The following is a 20,084-nucleotide window of genomic DNA, read 5'->3' as shown; positions in this document are numbered from 1 at the left end:
GTTCCTGCAGATATTGCCAGATTTATGAAAAAATAATAAGCATATTTTCAATGAAAATGAATCAGTTTTTAAAAATAAGAACAGTTAAAAATTTTCTATCCGATATTAATATATATATTATAAAGAGTGTATATTATAAAGAATATTAATATATATATTATCAAGTTTCCGATCCACTCTTCGAAGCTTTTTATCGGCAGTGATATGAGATGGGCTTTAACGTACCTTTAAAACTTTTCATTAATTTAAAACTTCTTAGAGTTATCTTTTAAGGAAATATGACAATGCCTGAACATTCACCTTCTGAACTTGCAGTTTCGGCATGTTGGTCGGTCATCTTTTACATAGGATTCCAGGATTTGCCGATTCCTTCGAATCACCTTGTGGAAGAGAACACTAAGAACACCTTTTGCTACACCTAAGAGAACACCTTTTGCTACACACTAAGATGTTTTACAATATATCTTCACAATATTGTTCAAGATATATATAACATGACAGTAAAGATATATTTTATGCTACTAAGTATTCTTCTAGGCAGGATATTGGATTCGTGACTAATGGATAACAGTTTCGACACCCAGTTCCATGGAAACCAAACCAATATATATATATATATATATATATATATATATATATATATATATATATATATATATATATATATATATATATAAGCATATTGTGAAATCCTGTCGAGGATCAAACTGTGGCGAATTGAATTGAGCAAGGATAGAACCTGGGCATTGTGGTTCGCAGTCAAGTAATATGACCACGCTACAAAACCAATTGCTTGTGTAGCGTAGCTGTTAACTGGCTTATAGGTTTTCACCACAGACTCTCCCTCCAGTGAGTCAGAGGTGAGACGAATGATAGGGCTGTTGAGTGGTGATGTATTAGCTGTTGATTCTAATACACCAATACCCATTTGAGTAGCGCCAAACGTTATGGCGAGGGTGAGTAGTTGCTGATGCTTTTAATGCGTCAAGTGAGTCTGACGACTTTGGTTGCAGGTAGATGGTGCCACAACAACTGCACTGAGGTTGAAGATTCATCGTCCGAGGTCACCAATGTGGTAGATTGGTATTAGCGAAGATAGAACTTGTGCCCTTGTGGTTCGCAGTCCAGTAACATGACTATAATACAAATACAATTGCTCGTGTAGCGTAGCTGTTAATTGGCTTATAAGCTTTCACCACAAAACATTCTCCCGTTGTCGTAGCATAGATGCTTGGGCAGGAAGTATCACCTTGTGTATCGTCGTTGCCATCTTATTACAATTCAAAATCATAAGATTCCTTTCAAAATTAGGGCTGTGTAGGCTAAAAAGTGCTTCGATATGATTAAATCAACTAAATTTTGAGGAATTGTTCGCTGAAAAAATGTCAATTCCAACTTTTCTTTGACGTTCCACTCACAATTTATGTAAGTTTTGAACCATGATTTTAATCCAACTGCTTCCTTATTTTACATAGAAGGAAATGTGGAAAAATTGTTTTTGAGTCTTAAATAAACTGAAGAATCATTTTCTAGTCTCATTGTAACCAAATTTCAAGGAAAAAACTCGAGAACACTTTATACATAATACAATTCTTAAAAGTCAACTTTCCTCTTCCACGTTAGCTCAAAATATCATACGATATCTCCCTGGTGTTTTTTTTTTTTTTTTTTTTTTTTCCTTCCAAAATTTCGAATGCTGTACAATTTTGTGAAATATCGTAATACAATAATGCATCTTGTACCACTAGAATTAAGTTAAAAAAATTATATCACTTTGTTTGATTTCAGCTTTTTATTTTTATATTCTCGTATATGAAGTAGACACAGTAAGATAAAATATAGTAATTCTTAAAATATTTAATCTAACAATTCTTGAAAACTCTCATCGATTTTCATCTCGCGATCAGTCGAAAAAAAGTTATTGCAGAAATTATTCCTGATTGCCAATAAGTCAAACTGTGCAATGATAGTACAAGAACTGACCGGGCTAGACGAATCAAATTTGATAAGCGATCTTCACACAAAATTGTAGATCGTATCAAATTTTGGAAGAAATACAAGTATAAAAAGTCAGTCTGTCTGGTCTTTTGTGTGCACGTGAATATAATATAATAAAAAGAGTACATAAACTAAATGTATATTATTTTCTCAGTGGAATTGTGAAACTGTATCGAATTTCGAAATTATCTTTTGATCTGTATATCTGTGTGTACTTAAATATTATAACTTAAAAATGCAATGTTAGGTAAATACATGTGGTCATGATGACAACTTATTAGATTTGCCACAAATTTTGGATCCAACGTGCCAAAGAGAAAACATCAAAAATTCATTCCAATTCTCTTCTCTAATTGAATAAGTATGCTGTATTGTGAGAATTTACAAAAACTGGATAAGGAAACATTTCTGCAGAAAAAGAGACAGAAAGCTTATTATTTTTATTTTTTAAATTATGTCGATTCTGTTAGTTTCTTTTGTAAAGATGAGATAGAAGACCCGGTTGATTTATTCATATCCTCAGTTGTGTGTTTAAATGCACGTTCAGTGTTAGTATAGTAAAATAAATGTACGCTTTATTTATAATTAAATATAAACATTATCAAATGGATGTCAGTGTTCCGGATATTTCCGGTTTCAAAATGTTCTTAATTTCTTGGATTCTGAAATTCTTCAATTATAAAATGAAATGTCATTACTCTAATAGCCCAAAATATCTAATAGCATTGCTACTATACCATCATTCTTATTATCCAGCTTCAGAATATCGAAAATCTTAATCAAGATATTTTACAATATTTTGTGTTGATGGAATGTCTTTCCCAAGCATAGTTTTAGAGCAAATAAATAAAAGTAAATTATATGGGCATATAACAACAGAATAATAAGTTTTCTCAGATCTTATAACCTAGATTTTAAAATATTGTTCATTTTCATGAAGCAATGGTACATTTGAAGTCATCAGATCAGAAATCCATTCTCGAGATCTTATTGGTAAAGGAAATAACTCACAAAAAGAAATCTTCATATTTCATAAATTATTTTCTCTCAACTAACACCTCAATGTATTAATAGGCCAATTCAAATTCTAAATAAATACTTCAAGGAAATTAAAAAGGTATTTTCCATATTAAACTAATTTGCTTATCATACAAAGTATTCCATTTTCAATCAAGAGAAATATTAATGTAGCGATTCTTAGCCTTTAATATCCTCAAAAATAATTCAAATTTATCAATTAATTAAAAGAATGTTTTGATATCCATGAAATAAGCACTAGTGTAAAATATTGTAACCAGGCATAAATTAATTTTCAATGATTTAAAAATTTGCCTTTTGTTCCGAAGATGAAAATGTATTTGTTTGCATAAGACATTAATATTATCAATTATATAAAACTCTCTGCTTTTGGCAAATCTCTTGTTCACTGAGATTATTGTTTGTAAAGAATTACAAAAGATTTTTTTTTCTTCTTTTTTTATTTTTTATTTTTGTTTAACTAATTTTTACTGGATGTTCCAAAAGAGTATTTTAAAACTTCAATTTTTATTTATAGTTCTTATTATTTTATGAAACATGGTGCTACTATGTTAATTGTGCTGTGTTTCTCCTTAATTTACTGTAAGTTCGTCTAAATTTTGAATTAATAATCCAATATTTGATTATTTAATTAAACTTTTTCTGGTTTAATAAAAAATTGATAATTTTGTAATAAGAAAGTAAAAATTTAAGCTAAAAGATAAATGATATATTCTTATATATCCAATTATATTACAGAAAAGACCAATAGTGTTTAAAAACTAATAAATAAAAAAGAAATTGTCATTTCTTACTTCCAGTGTTAAACCTTAATTGTCACAGAAACAAACAAACAAAACTTTCATGAGAAAAGGAAGAAAAATCCAGAATGAAATAATTGTGGCAGGAATGAAATTGATTTGTGTTTCATTGTAACAATGAAAATAATATTTTAAAATATACTCAAAAACACTCTTAATATTAATTAAACTTTGATTAAAACATTAAGACAGTTAAATGTTTACAAATAAAAAAATATATTTTAAAAAAATTTAAAAATAGTGTGAAAATTAGTCTTATGTTGTAATATTTTCGGAAATTATGAGAAAAACTGAGAATAATAATTCGGAAAAACATCAAAATTTCTTAATTTCTAATTTATGAAAATCATAAATAAAGTTTTTGAAAAATCCTTTTATTTGCGTATTTTTATTCTCTAAAGAATATTGTACCAAATTTGATAGCTCTAAGCTTAGTAGTTTTGTTCTATAGAGCGCTAGTACACAGAGAAATCATATTTTTCTTTATTATTAATAATGGTAATATTAGTTTTTCTTCTTAATTTAATTTAATTTCCGATTATTAATGTATATTAAGTGTACGTACAAAATTTCTATTTTTGCCACAGTTTATTTCAAAATAATCATTTTTCCTGAATTTCAAATACGGCTCCATTCCAAGACACCCTTGTTTACTTGTGAGAAATATAAGTACTTTAAGAGATAAGTCTTTTTGGATTTTATTACTTTCATTCCAAGTGAAGTTTTCTTGAAGACGAAAGATAAGGCCAGGTGATAAAGTGAGCTTCAGTGTGTTCTAAATCTTCAAACACGCGCGAATTATCTTAGACATTCATGGACTGAATTAGTGTACATTGGTGATTCTAAAAATATGCTGACGTTTTATTTTGCTGTCTAATTTGAAAAGACATTTAATATAATTTTAAATATTACAAAAAATCGAAAATGTGGCAGAACAACCCTGATAGGTTGTCTTTCATCTCAGTGAATAGTTTTTATAATTTACCTGATGCACAAGAAGATGTTTGGGAATTAAGAAAACCAACTGATGGAGCAGGTATTTACAAAAAAAACTGTGTTATTAATTATCGTCTGTTTTTTAAATTTTGAGAAAATATAATATTTAATTTTTATCATCAATGTATTCAGATATTTTGTGCAAGTTGATAATGTGTTTTGAAATAATTTTATACAAAAGATAATACTGTGAATTTGGTAATAGAAACTGTAATATTCATTGCATTATATTAAACGTAAGTATTAAACTTGTAAAAAAATCTTGAAATATATTTAAATTTGGATTTAAATACACAGAAAATGCAATGGAATTTACATTTTTGGCAATAAGACAAATTCTTATTTTTATTTTCATGTACTATAATGGCGCAAATAAATCAAATTGCTAAGACGTATTGTAAATCGAAGGAGAAAGTAAATTTGCCTACATAAAATTTAATTCTAATTTTTATATATTTTTCCCCATTCTAAAAGTGAATCTGTTATTAACATTCGTGTGAATATTTACCGAGATCTAATCATTAATTAAGTGCATTTAAAAAAAGTTTCTTACATTTAAAATTTATATAGGAAATCATAATCTATTTTGATTTGTCATTAAAGCTATAATTTATAAGCAGATAAGAAACTGAAGACAGATTCGTAATTCCTTAAATAAAGATGATATACACTTAAAATCAGTGAATGAATTTTCAGTTAGATAGCTGCTTAGAGGAGGTAGACAGAGGAAGACCCTGGAAACATCTATTTAAAAAATGTTATTTTGCTAGTTGTCAAACAGATAAAATAATACAAATTTATGAATTGTAAAATATTATGAATTATACAATGTAAATACTGTCAAAATAATGGATCAAGTTTTTTATCTGTTCAACATATTCATTTAAATACAAAGTAATAAACACAATAAAAATAATTATGTACAAAAGTGGATGCAATATATATGCGAATCAGCAAATTAATAAAGAGTAAAAACATATACATTTTCATAGAATCTCTAAAACAAAAAAAACAAAAATTCCTAAAATAAATCATTGATGAACTAATTTGGTTAAAAATTGTTGAAATGTGTAATTAAATGGAAAAAAATGTGTAATTAAATGGAATCAATTTAGTAAAAAAAGAACTCTACAATTTATACTACCTACTACCCCAAAATGCTTAAAATACAATGGCATATGACATTCATTTAATATGTAATTTATCAAATATGATTGTTGATGTCTATAGCGTCAGAGCTTTCAACAAATTATTCTAAATGCAATCGCGCTGTTATAAATCTAATATGTGGTTCAGTGGTTTAAATTATCTAACTAACTTCTTATTAAGACTAACTTCTAAAATCTATTTTCTAATTCGCAAGGATCAAATAACCGAAATTAACACAGAACGACATTTATTGACAAACACGGAAACACACACGAACGCAAAGGTATTCACCATTACATCTCTAATTAGACATTACAAATCTGAAGAGCAAAGCATAAAAAAAATGTATCTAAGTTCTAAAAAAAAAAAAAAAAACTGCGCATGCGCTGGTTTCCATGGCAACCACAAATGGAAAGAAAAAACGTCTCCAAGACGAAACAATGATTAATTTATTTATTCCTCGAAAGAAAAAGATAATTTACAATATTTCTACATCATCTTCTCAATATTGTATAACATTGAATATATTTTATAACAACGCAGGTATATCATACAAAATCTTCATAAATAGGTTTTCCAGACATTCTGCTTGAAAAAAAATTCTCGTACTAGAAATAAACAACTTAGATTTGATAGCAGTTCAATTATTTATAGCAAGGATTCTTCTGTTTATATGGTAATCATTGCTTTAAATAATTTAACAATCATTTTTGACATAATTTCGTTTCGAAAATGTTGCTGCCACTTCAAAAGGTGAAAGATGAATAACAAATGGCTGATAGCAATTAAAAGAAAATGCAATCAAAAAGAGCAATTTTTATCTTTTAATGGAATTTTCTTAAATATTTTCTCAATAAACCCCGAAACAATAAAGACTTAAAAGCATTTCTGGTTCCAAATTATTTTTTAAGCAATTCTGCCTCATTGTTTAAAAGGCCCTGATTTAGACAGAGAAATAAATGAAAAATGAAAAATTATTTATCTTTTCTTTTATGTTCTTCCATGTTGCTTTCTCAAGGCTGACTATTTCAATAATTTTAGAGTAAACATAAAAATACACTCAAGGCTAATCAAAACTCTAAAGACGTTTTCAGTAAAATTTAAAATATATATGTATTTTGTGAAATTAATTGCAACTTTGTTGTTTGCTTTTATTTTTCCTCATGTAATATGCAAATAATGACAAAAATACTCTATTATTATTTTTAATGAATATAAATATTCGGAATTCCTTTAAAATTTCCCTTAAATGAAAAAATAAACATCTTAGAAAAAGAGTCTCCTATTAAGTATAATTACATGCATGGGCTGAATTCTAAAACTTACAATTAAAGACGCGTTTAAATACAAAATATTACGATTTTTCATATTTTTTTCAGTAATTACGGATACTTGAAGGTTGATTATTCACTATCGTTTTATTATTAACATAAAATCATTATTATCTCAAAAGTGGTTCTCAGTGATTTTGGTTGAATACGCTACAACTGTTGTAAGATATTCTTAGGGATGTTAAAGGGTCCTGGTGATTTAGGGACATAATTTCGGAATCATGATCTTAGATCTGCAGATTGGATAACTGCGCCTATCAATATTTGATGTTAGAGAATCCCTTTCACTAAAAATCAGTGGCGGATCGTCTATTAAGATAACAGAACTGTATTATTTCAATTTTCTTGCTTTTCCACTTTTCGATATTTTGTGCTTACTTTGTCATTCTGAGAATCCAATGATAAAAGGAAAGTGAAAAGATTGAAAGAAAATGCAAAAAAGTGAAACACAGGTAGGAATGACAACTAAGAGAACTAAGAGAAACACAGGCAGGGGGTGATTCCTTATGCCGCCCATGAAAACCCACGGAGTATACAACAGTAAATGGGTTTAATACAATACAGTAACGTGAATTAAGAACAGTAGGAAATTCAAGTAATGAGGTGCCAGATCGTCATTTGATTATTGCTCAAAATTAAAAAGCTCATCTCCCTCAGTCTTCCTATAAAAAATCGTTCCTTCGATTTTTATATTAGCCTTTATATATATAAATAAAACCTCAATATTTTATAAAGCAGGATACTCAGGTAGTAAGAAGTGGTATTTTCTCATTGCTGATCAGTTATATAAAGAAGTATTAAGGGGAAATGTATAAAATTATCTAAAAGGTGATATGAGAGAATAGAGATTAGTTCATTTGGAAAAGTGAAATTCTCTTAGTTTAAGCCTTGTTATTTGGCATCTGCAGTTTATATGAATAAAAAAGGAACTATATATATATATCAAATCAATTCGAATAGCTAATATCACATCAAAGCATTATACTCAAATAATTTATAGTAAAAAAGGGAAAAATGTCTTTTATTAAAAATGATTGAGGGTACTAAAAAAAATGTGTTTATATGGAGAAAAGGATAGGAAAATTTCTACTGATAATAAAAGAGAATATGTACATCTATCAGTTTTTTGGAACTTTATAAGCCAGACTTTTTGATCAAGAGATTCAAAATTTGGCACAGATATACTGTGGAAAATGAGAATGTATATATCATATATAGTGGAAAATGAGAATGTATCTATCATACACAGTGGAAAATAAGAATGTATATACCGAATCTATTTTTTTGAAATTTTAATTAGAACCATAGTTTTTTAAAACCTCAGCAAGAAATTGGTGTATTTTAGCTGATAATTGAAAATTTGGTGATTTGATACAAAATTAATTGTCGTGGAATTTTTCACTGATTTTTGGCAATTTAATTTTTTTGCATACATTTTAAAAATAGATTTCATTTTTACAAGGAATTTCGAACCATCCTCATTATTTCATCAAATATTTAGTCGAGTAATTTTCTATCATTTTTAAAAGCAAGGGAAATAAGATTTTGCTAATTACCCCTTCAACCGGCTGGAACGTAGAAAGTCGCTCCAACGTGTCTCTTGAATACCGGCTGGAACGTAGGAAGTTGCTTTCCGAAAACTGTTTTGAACCCGGCTGGAACGTAGGAAGTTGCTTTCCGCAAACTGCTATTAACCCGGCTCCAACGTAGAAAGTCGTCAATGCTTTCCCCCTTAAATGCAATAAACGGGGTGGGTCATCTGCTTGTTAAGGTCATTTTGTGGTTTTCGCTGACAGTTAGAATTTGGGTGGTCCCTCCAACTAGGGGAACGAACTCCCGAAAAGGGGAAATAACGCTTTTCGTAAGAATTCGCGATTGCAGGATCGATTGGTGATATGAGCTGTATACTTCATTTCTGATTTGGATATTTCATTATTTCGCCACAAATTTAATATCCAAATGAAAACTATTATACTTATTAAAGGTAGGGAATCCCTCATATTTACATGTCATAATCATGTATAACAGTTAATGATTGTGATTAGTTCGCAAAAAAGTACGTTTGAACTTTTAATAATACTTTTATTAAAATGCTGTAAAATATAAAAAAACAAATCCTTATATAAAATTTTTAAATTTATTTTCATCCCAAATTATTAAGCGAGACAAATATTTATTTATAAATGCAATTTTAACTATTGTTTAAGCTTTGTATATAGATTTTGGCCAAGCATTTAATACGTAATGAAAGGCAAATTTGAAAATTTTTGGATCTAATTATTTATTTTTTACTGTTTAGAATGAGTTTTTAGTAAAAGCGTTTTTAATTTTTTTTATAGACGTTTTTATTTAAAGTATCTTGATAAATGTAGTTACTATTATTCTCTTATACTGCTTAATATTATTTTTTATTTCACTATTTAAATACAAGCGTTGTTCACTGGTTTTTGCAAATCATATTTGTCTTTCGTTTTTTTGGGCGGGGGGGGGGAGAGGGCTCAGGTTATAAAAAAAACCGCTTTTTTTATAAATATAAAAAATATTTTTTTAGAAATTATATCTTTAAAATATATAATTATATTATAAATATATATTTAAAATCTCTATAAAAAAATCAAAGCACATTCAAATGGGAGGAAGAGTTGTGTCTTGTGACGGGCTGCGAAAAGCGTAAATGAAAAAAAATTACTTGGTAATAATAAGGACTATTAAAAAAAGTTTGGCATATGAAAGAAAGAAAATATATTTAATAAATGGAAAACATTTATTTATATTCTTCAAAATTTGATGATGTGTATGATATTGCTTTGAAGAATAGAATTAATGAATGTATCTGTGCAATTATAATCATTGCTTTGCAATAAAACAGCATTAACTATTTAATGAAATTAAATAAATGCATTAAAGGCTGATACGATTTCTTACTGTTTGAACGTATCACAAGGCTGTGGATTCAGAACTTTTTTTATCTATGGATCTCGGTTCCTTTCAATTGCTAGTATTCGGTAAGAAAATCCATGTGTTTCTCTATGTGAAAGTAGTTTTTCGGCTTGTTCGCATTGTTAAAAGAAGTTTTACGATCAAATCAAGCAGTAAAATGTCGGTAGGTTTAGTGCTTAAAGTTGCCCAAGTTACATTACAAAGAGAAGTGTTACATCTGGTGAACAACAGCCTATTCAAGGAAAATTAGTGTCTCAAAATGGGTTATATAGAACATGCGCCAGGCAGATTGTACAATAGAAGTACTTTTAATACGAATCTTGCATTGAAAGGGAGGATATTTTCCCTTGCTAGGCATTCAGCAAGACAAGAATTATTTCTTGAAAGAGGTTTTGAGTTGTTCTTTTAATCTTTACCATTCTTGAAATTTATGAGTCTTGGATTCAAAAGATTAATTCATCACTCCTGAAAGCGGTGTTCTTTTTATTAAGTTAACGTGGGTATTATGGCAATAATCTATGAAAAAAAGTTTTTAAGCTTTGCTGTTTAATCAGTTTTAGATTTTATGTCAAACAAAGTGTGTGCTCTACTATTTTTGATTTTCATATCCATTAAAGTTTTTTTTCATAGAAGATTTAAAGACGTATTTCTTAATATATTCAATAATAAGTAATGACTAAAAAATAAAATAAAAAATTCGATTTCTCTGTTCACTAATACAATGCAAGTGGGTTTTCTTACTAAATTTGTTTATATTCTGGTTGAAATTCGGCTATTGATCAGATACTACTGAAGATTGTTTCCAATAGAAAAATTGCTTCCTTTAGGAAATTTATTTCTAATGCACTTCCTAAGGGCAATCCTAATAGCAATTTTCAAAAATGAGCTAAAAATGTTTCACCAATGCTTGATTCTGCACTTGAACTTTATCTAAAGTATAACAGAATTTTTAACAAAAGCATACCACTGAAAGATACTCAGCATTAAATAATTAGTTGGATCATATCTTGATATCAACAATGGAAAAAAATTAGGTTGAAATGATAGAAGCAACAATGAAGACAATTTAATTTCACATCCATAATGAAATATATTGATGTAAAATATGCTTAAATTCGATAAATTAATATACAAATGTCAAATTAGTTAATTTACTTTTCTTCGAATTACCACGGAAAAATTTTAATTAAAATTTTTACTATGCTTTAAAAATTCATAATTTACGAAAATAGTAGCGTTTGGATTTTTAAAAAGCGATTTGTGAATATTATTTTTGCTTTGATAAAAAGTAGTTACAGATGATAAGAACATCATGAGACATTTAACATTATGAGAACATTTTAACATCATGAGACCACGATGAGTCATCTGTGACTAGACCACCAATAACTTGCTGCTTTATCACACCAACATGATTCTCCGACCTGTCTTTGCTAATTAATTCTATGATGTAACAATTCACGCTTATCTCTATTTTTCTTAAAAATATAAAATAACTTATATATATATATATATATATATATATATATATATATATATATATTATTTCTGATTTAGCACAACCTTCTTAATATGTAATGTCATTGTTAAGCAAATTTTCTCCCATCCAATTTTTGTGACCGGAGGATAAGATCATTTAAATGAAGAATTTCTGCCCTTCTTGCACAAACTGGAAAAATAAGGAACTGGTAAAATAATAAAATAATTACAGATTCATTAATATCTATAATTTGTTTTATTTTAATGAGTGTGCCAAAATTTGTAGCAAGTATTTTTATTGTTGCAATGAAATAAAAACCTTAATTTTCACTCACTGGTTTTAAACGTTATTGAAGTTATGATTACTTACTCTAGATTGTTTTTCATTTATTTTATTGTGCATCTACCTTTTGAAATTCACATGCAACGAAATACCTTATAAATATTGCCAGTGAAATTCGTTTGAATTGTTCAGAAATGAAGAGCATGGAAGCAAGAGTCTGAAAGGGTAATTCTTAACTGTTGGACACATGCAGCTAAGTCTCATTTTTCGTAAATTATCTACGAGATAATTTACGAATTTTCATAAAAAATCATAATGTTGTAACTTGATAAAATGGGTACAGTTGAAATTTTGATTTCATTGATGGAGTTAGATGAAAGAAAGATTCTTCGCAATATTTGTCAGCAGAGAAATGCTTGGATTTATGAAAATATTTCTGCACTGACTATAAGTCATTTTTACCAAGATTTGTGACAAAATTAGGAATGATATAAGAAATTGACATTCAAAATATTCACTTATTAAAAATATGAATGAAATGATGATTTTTATCAGATATAAGCCTCGTGAGTAAATGGATACACTATGTTTTCTTATTTTAGCATTAAAATTAACTTTAAAAATTTATTATTTCAACTTATTTTTTAATTATTTCAAAATAAGATAATTAGTCAAAAATATTCAAGTTAATAATATTTTCATCAACATATTATCATTAAAATATTCACCTACTATATATTGACAAAAGATTGTTTTATTGTTTTTCAAAACTTAAAAAAATGAAATGAAAAACAAAAATCAAAAAATAAACAAAAAATTTTTATAAATTTTTATTTATAATTTTCAATAACAGATTATAACAGATTTATATCCGAAATGAATGTAGTATTTTTAAATTAATAATAATTTTTTATAATTTATTTCAATCAGGGAGCTATAAATCATGCTATTTTCATTTCGAATACCAAATATGCGAGTAAAAGGCTTACAACTAAAAATTAGAAAAAACTTAAGTAAAATTCACTGAATGTCAGTAAAAAGAATGTATTATATTCCTAATGCAATTTGATGAATGATAATTCCTTTTAAATAATTTATTAAACAAATTTTTCTATTACTAATAAAAATTTATAAAATCATACTGCGGATTTTTTTTTAAATTTATTTTTGAACAAATTCTATTTTCTGCAAACATTGCAGATTAAAAGAGAAGTTCTTAGTTCTCAGAGCGAAAACCAACTTCTTAGTTGAAAAACCGCATGGCAATTGCCCTGCGTCGACAGATTTATTACTTGATTGATCAGTCAGTCCTATTCAAAATCCCCGGTGTTTAGGGGGTGGCGATGGTCGAGACGCGGGAAAGTTTACCCCCTGTTGTTAATGGTCAGGGGAAAGCAAAAATATACCAGGCCGGTTTAGGAACGTTCTGCCAATTTCTTTTCTAGTAAATTGTGTTCAACCTTTATTTTGACTGCGGCCGTTTTAAGAACATTCTTAAGCTGGACAGCCGACGCTCGATGGGTTAAATACATAGGTTTTTTAAATAAGGAACCAGAAAGTAAAATCACATAACTGAAAAAGACAACTTGCAATTTGAAATAGATTATCCAGATATTTAAATTTGTAGTGGTATTATGATGTTATAGAATTCGATTACATTAAGTAGGTTCATGTAAACAATAAACAGAACAAGTGTGAAACTGTTAAAATTGAACGGCTCTAATGCAGGTAACAGTTTTATCCTTAAAAGGGAATTATTAGCTTAAGAGATACAAATTAAATGAAATACAAACAATAATCCTGAAATACAACCTCCATCTGGTCGCCAAAGATAGTTAACATTCTATAAAATGAACACACCATTTTTGAGTCAAGTGGTGTAATAAATCATTTAAACATGAACATCTTTTAGAATGATTTAATTCAAATAAAAGCTGAATTTAAACATTGATGTGGATGTATATCATCATTTTATTGATGAATTTTCATACAGAGGCGGATCAAGAAATAAATTTCACCTTTGATGCTGACAGCTTAGAATATTTTTCTGACTGCTGCACAAAAAGTATTCTCAGGAGCCATAAAAAATTTTGGCGACATAGTTGCTTTTGTGAGATTCCATAAATTTAAATAAATACTATCTCAAAGCATCTTTTAAAATGGAAATTTCGAGGAGATTACTGCGAGATACGGCTTCCGTTTCCGACTAAAGATTGTTCCCGTATCAACAAGGTATAAGCTTTTTATTTTTCAACTTCCTCGCATATGAAATATATTTAGTGAAAGTAGAGCAATAATAAAAAAATTCTAACTCGAGTTTTTGACGAATCTCTACGTTTCAGAATTCCCTTAGTCCAAAAGACACATTTTTGGAATTACGTCTATATGTCCTGTTGTGTATGGTCTCAGCACCAAGTTTGTAGATTTCTATTTACTTTCGAATGAAATTCATTTGAACAAAGTCTGTCTACCTGGCTGTGTACAAGGGAACACGATAATAACCAAACGGAAAGAGATAGACAGATGAAATTTGATACACAGATTTCCTGTCTAAATTGTAGACATTTACCAAATTTTGACCGAAATCTATCAAAGTACTTTTTTACATTTATATTTTTGATACTGGTAGTGAAATAAGCGACGGAAAGGTCAATAAATAGAGACTGGCTTATAGTACAAGCAATCATAATGAAACAATTTGATTTTTTACATGAACAATTTTAGTTATGAATAAAAAAAATTCAAAATTTATTAACAAAAATATTATGTTTATAAAAATATATCTGAACGTCTATTATTTAACTACTGCACGATAAATTTAATTAGTGTGATTTAACAAAACATCATGTCAATGAACATGATTTAATTAATTGTTTTAAGTCTATCATTGTTAATGAATCGGCTTTAAAGATTTAATAGAATTTCAAATTCTTTTCGTTTACGGCAAATGAATTCTAAATTACTTATTAATAGATTTCGGATCCATGAAAAAATAGCACCACGTTCTTGTTACGTAGTTTATTCTGTTAAAAAATGCCCTTTCATTGGAGTGAGGGTCGATTGATATTTTTAACATGTTTTCGTCAACTCGATTTCTTGTGTCTTTGTTTCGGTACAAATTTTCAAACTCGATTTCTTGTGTTCGGTACAAATTTTACAGTTGATATTAAACTAACTTCCAGATGAACTAGAAATTAAAAACACAGCTCAAAACTAGAGAAATGCAATATTAACCCACTTTCTTGTTTCTTTGTATGTCCGGTACAAATTTTGTAATGGATTTTTAATTAATAATATGCAATTTCTAGATGAGCTACAGGCTTGAAGTTATAAATATAGTTCAGAAATAAAAAGTAATGCAATATTAACTCGCTTTCTTGTCTGTTCGATACAGATTTTATCATTGAACAGTTAGTTTAAAATCGATTGCAAAAATTTCACACATACATCAGATTGCCATGTAGAAAATAGATATTTAATATACCACGTTTTAAATTAATACGATTTTTAAAATTTACATTCATAAATTTTCAGGACAGTATATATAGGATTAGAAATTTATAAATATATATGGGACTAAGAAAAAAAAATATTATTATTATTAATTATTCCGTTTTAAAAGTGTGGTACATGAAATTTTGTATATTTAAATCATTATCATTATTATTATAGTTCAGGCTTACAACGATACGTTTTTGTAAAATGGTATTCAATGAAAATCATTTTCTTTGTCTCTTTTTCTTTAAAAACAGAAGCAATTGAGATGCGTCCAAGAAATGCTACGAGCAACGATGATTTGTCATCGTTGGATAGCTGGACGCAGACCGTTATGACTTCGAGGTCATCACTGGCCAGTAGCATGATGTCTATAGATTCCACAGGTACTGGAATTTCATCAGTCCTTACAACTCCCGGGGATTCTCCGCTTTCGACGCCGCAGGCAAAGAAGAAGAAACTAAATCGAAAACCAGCTTTAAAGTTGAATTTGGACAATATTACATGGACAACAACTAAGCAGAAGAGACGAAGACACAAATATAAAAAGAATATACAAGCTTCGGTGAGTATTTTTATTTAAAGTCCTATAAAATAAATGGGTATGTTAATAAATGAAAATTTCTATTGTTTTTTAAGATCTTGAATTATAAATAATTATTGGAGTCATAGAAGTCTGGTGCTATGGTCTGGATTTAAGGATCAAAGGGAGGACTAGGTTTAAGACTTAATTTGACTAAATATACAACCAATATACGTACACGAATACGTATACGTATATGTATGTATACAATATACGTATATGTATACGAAGTGTAGAGAAAGTATTGTAATCGCCAAAAGATTTGAATTCCAGATTTTGACAAGTCTATACGTTTTAGATCTCCTTGAGTTCAAAAAACACATTTTTAACATAATGTCTGTCTATCCGTCTGTTTGTTTGTAAACACGATAATTCAGAAACTCTTCGAGCTAGACGAGTGAAATTTGGTACGTGGAGTTGTGCATTGCTTATTTTTTTCTTAAAAATACTTTAAAAAATTTAAAATCGGTGGAAACAACGCTTTTATTAAATATGCGAGTTAAAAGTACTTTAAATGAAAGTAAAATTATCCAAGCTTTGTTGTATTCATATTTTAAAAAAAATAGAATAAAAAGAATAAAAGCCATAACCATTTTCTTTGAAACATTAAAAAAAATAGAATGAAACAATATTGCATCTCATCATTTGACAGCAGATGATAAGTATTTTCTATTTTAAAATAGTCTTTTATTTCATTCTTACTACATTAAAACTGTTATCTGAAAACCTTTGAGGCTTTTAATTTTCCTTTTAAACAATTTCTTTTCTTTTTATCTTTCAGTGTTTGCATTAACGCTACGATTCTCATTTCACGACGAATTCTGTAAAAACAGACCGTCGAAAATTTTTGTCTTATTCACATTGTCTATAAATGTGCAATTAATTTAACTTTTAAAATTTATTAACAGAAGAAAAAATCAGTTGTCATTTCTTTAAAAACACTAGAACTACGAATGGCTCCATGGAGTAAATTTATTTCATTTTTGATGGTATGTGATCTCAAGATATTTATGCTTATTTATATGATTATATACTTATTTTACTTTAATCATTTTATTCAGATCAACAGTTTTAATTAATAAGAAAAACTATTAATATTAATGAGTAATAAAAATTCTTTTTTTTTTTTTTTTTTACAGAGTGCTAAGGTAAGGGCTGTCATGAAACAGAGCAAAACCCCTCAATTCCGTTTCCGGATGATTCTTCTCACTCTCTTCGCTCTAATCATAACTCTTTGCTCTTTCACCTGGCACATGTATCAGCAACAGTTGCTACAGATCGCAATTGGAGACAAGATACGTTTTCATGAAGGCAGAAGAGTTCTTCATCTATTGAAAGAAGACGGCACCGAACTTGTTGCTGCGATGTTGGGCGACGGAATTCCAAGTGACTTGAATCCATACCAGTGTGATATCCATAGCCCTCAGACACCTGCAAAGATTTGCGAAGAATGGAAATACAGAGCCAAATTACACATAAATTTCTCGCACAGTTCAAATCTGAGCTGTTACAATGTTCACTGGACGAGTTTATCTATGGAAACAATCCTTCGGGATTGTATTGCCTTAAAAAATGCTCATTGGTATGGCATGGGCTTGCAAAGAGGGCTTCAGTGGCCCCTAAGGAGCACCCCAGGAGATCAGTCACATCCGTTAGTCACAGGCGATGGAGTAGAAGAAATGTTCGGTGGCATAATAGATCGGTATTGGTTGTCTTCCGATGGAGTAGCAGTTCAAGCGGATTCGGATGTTCCTTTATATGTTACCATCAAGAAAGATTACCTTTGTTTAGAATCAAGAAGAGACAAGGATTTTCCCTACCAAATAACCAACCCAATTGTTTTGAAATATACTATCTGCACAGGGAAAAATATGCGTACCCTTCACAAAGAAATGATGCTGAACTACAGATCACTGGTGACTGATATTAGTGGCAAAGTGTTTCTAATGTCTCCGATCTGGGTGGCTTCTCCCAGGGAAGTTTTAAGCCAAGAATCAATACAAGCATTTGCAAATCGTATAATGGAATATACGTCTAAGTTGCCAGGATTTTTGCTTCTAGACAGCAGATGGCAGAAGCAAGAAGGAAATTTAGATTTCAACGACACAAATTTTCCAAACCCTAAAGAGATTTTAAAAATTCTGCATAACAAAGGATTTCGCGTACTTCTAACAATACATCCATTTGTCTGTCTACCCACACGCATTTTCGAACAAGCGAGTTCAGAAAGATTGTTCGTTTCAGATAAATGGAAGAAAGTACCACTTCTAACAAAATGGCACAGCAAATTATGTGGTCTGTTAGATTTTACTAATAATGTGACCTCCAGTTGGTTTTTAGAAAGACTGTTAAAACTAAAACAAAAGTACGATATTGATGGATTTGTGTTCACTGGCGGTCAAACCACGTATTTGCCTAGATATTACTCCTTTCATACGACTTCAATCAATCCAGATTTATTCCTTATCCATTATTTATCCTTTTCAGGAAAGCTGAATTCCATTCTTGGTTCAGAAGTAGGCTTTCTTTCACAAAGTTTTCCAGGATTTGTAAGATTAACTCCCAGAACTGTGTCTTGGGATAGTTTGAGTGGTCTTGGATCTGTTATACCAGAAGTTTTAACACTTGGCATTCTTGGCTATCCTTTAGTGAACCCAGGTTCTGTTGGAGGCGATGGAAGTGGTGAAATTCCTTCGAAAGAACTGTATTTACGCTGGATGGAATTGGTTGTTTTCTTGCCCATTGTGCAATTTACTATAGCACCTGGTGATTATGACCAGGAAGTTGTAGATACTGTCTACAAATTATTCGGTATCAGAGAAGAACTCGTATTGCCTATATATCTAGAGGCTTTGGAACAATTCTCAACGACAGCAGCTCCACTTGTAAGACCTTTATGGTGGATTGCACCCGATGATGTGAATGCCCAGATGTGTGGATCACAGTTCTTAGTGGGAGAAAAAATAATGGTGGCTCCAATTTTGGAAGAAGGTAGAAGAATAAGAGATATTTACTTACCAGCAGGGTGGTGGAAAGATCATCTTTTAGGTGAGGTCAGAAGAGGTGGTAAATGGTTGCATAACTATCCTGTGCCATTGACTAAAGTTGCATATTTCAGTGTAACGACAGAACCCTTGTGAAAAAAATCATTTTTTATTCTGAAAGAGTTCAATTCATTAAGAACTTTTCTTCAAAAGAAAAGAATTTTCTTTTATCAAATCATTGCTTAGTCAAGAGCTTCTTTTCGGCAACTAATATTGTGAAGACTGGTCTTGATACTGTTCATTACAATAACAGTGTTTTAACATCTTTCATAAATAATCGTAAAGCATTGATGTTTGCTGTATTTTAATGATCATATTTTGGATAATATGAGCATCAAAGTATTATGTTCATTTATACCATGTTTTTATTTTTTTAACACGTTGGTCTATGATTCACACTTCAAATTAGATAACCTCTCTTCTACTACAGTTAAGAGATAGCAAAGAGATTCATCTAATTAGATAAATGGTCCGAACATAGACGTGAGTCGGAGCAACGAACGTTTTAAATAATCATAATAACTATGTAATAGGGAAAACTTTCAGCATTTGCAGTATTAAAACTTAAATAAAATATTTCAAATTGTTAAAGATCAATTTTAGTGATTACTGTTGTAATAAAATAATGGAATTAGTTTGAATAAAATATCAAGCTTTTAGGATAATAATGAAATTGAAATCTTATAAAAATTTTCCCATCCCATAACTATTTTCATTGAAATTTCACAAAAAAATATAAATTTTTGTGAGAAAAGATTATTTTGGCAACTTATTAAACAAGTTGACATAAAATCTTTAAAAAAAATACTATTAGAATATTTGTGTCGGAATAATAAACAAAATATTATATTTTCTGTCTTATACATTCTTATTTCAAAAATAAACAAATAAGAATGCTGGTTTCTTTCGGATAACTAATTTAACCAATTGATTAGGAAATAACAAGAT

The 20,084-nt window shown here is 29.1% G+C and overlaps 1 protein-coding gene across 1 annotated transcript; it reads left to right on the top strand.

Moving 5' to 3' along the window:
* The first annotated feature begins 4,634 nt into the window (after positions 1-4,634).
* LOC129989350 (myogenesis-regulating glycosidase-like) lies at positions 4,635-19,832 on the top strand. The gene is made up of 3 exons (XM_056097837.1): positions 4,635-4,872; positions 15,767-16,074; positions 17,232-19,832. Exons 1-3 carry the CDS (start codon positions 4,761-4,763, stop codon positions 19,230-19,232), a joined length of 2,421 nt encoding a protein of 806 aa, XP_055953812.1. The 5' UTR covers positions 4,635-4,760; the 3' UTR covers positions 19,233-19,832.
* The last annotated feature ends 252 nt before the right edge of the window (positions 19,833-20,084 follow it).

Source organism: Argiope bruennichi, chromosome 10 (assembly GCF_947563725.1).
Source record: "Argiope bruennichi chromosome 10, qqArgBrue1.1, whole genome shotgun sequence".
NCBI classification, from domain to species: domain Eukaryota; kingdom Metazoa; phylum Arthropoda; class Arachnida; order Araneae; family Araneidae; genus Argiope; species Argiope bruennichi.
Note: the sequence above shows the minus strand (reverse complement) of the source record. Positions and strands in the feature narration are given on the sequence as shown.

Bases quoted from the DNA above. Each gene is read 5' to 3' on its own strand.
- LOC129989350 (XM_056097837.1), top strand. From the start codon at position 4,761: ATGTGGCAGAACAACCCTGATAGGTTGTCTTTCATCTCAGTGAATAGT. The intron at 4,873-15,766 runs GTATTTACAAAA...CTTTAAAAACAG, and splicing joins AAAACCAACTGATGGAGCAG to AAGCAATTGAGATGCGTCCA. The intron at 16,075-17,231 runs GTGAGTATTTTT...TTTTTTTTACAG, and splicing joins AAAAGAATATACAAGCTTCG to AGTGCTAAGGTAAGGGCTGT.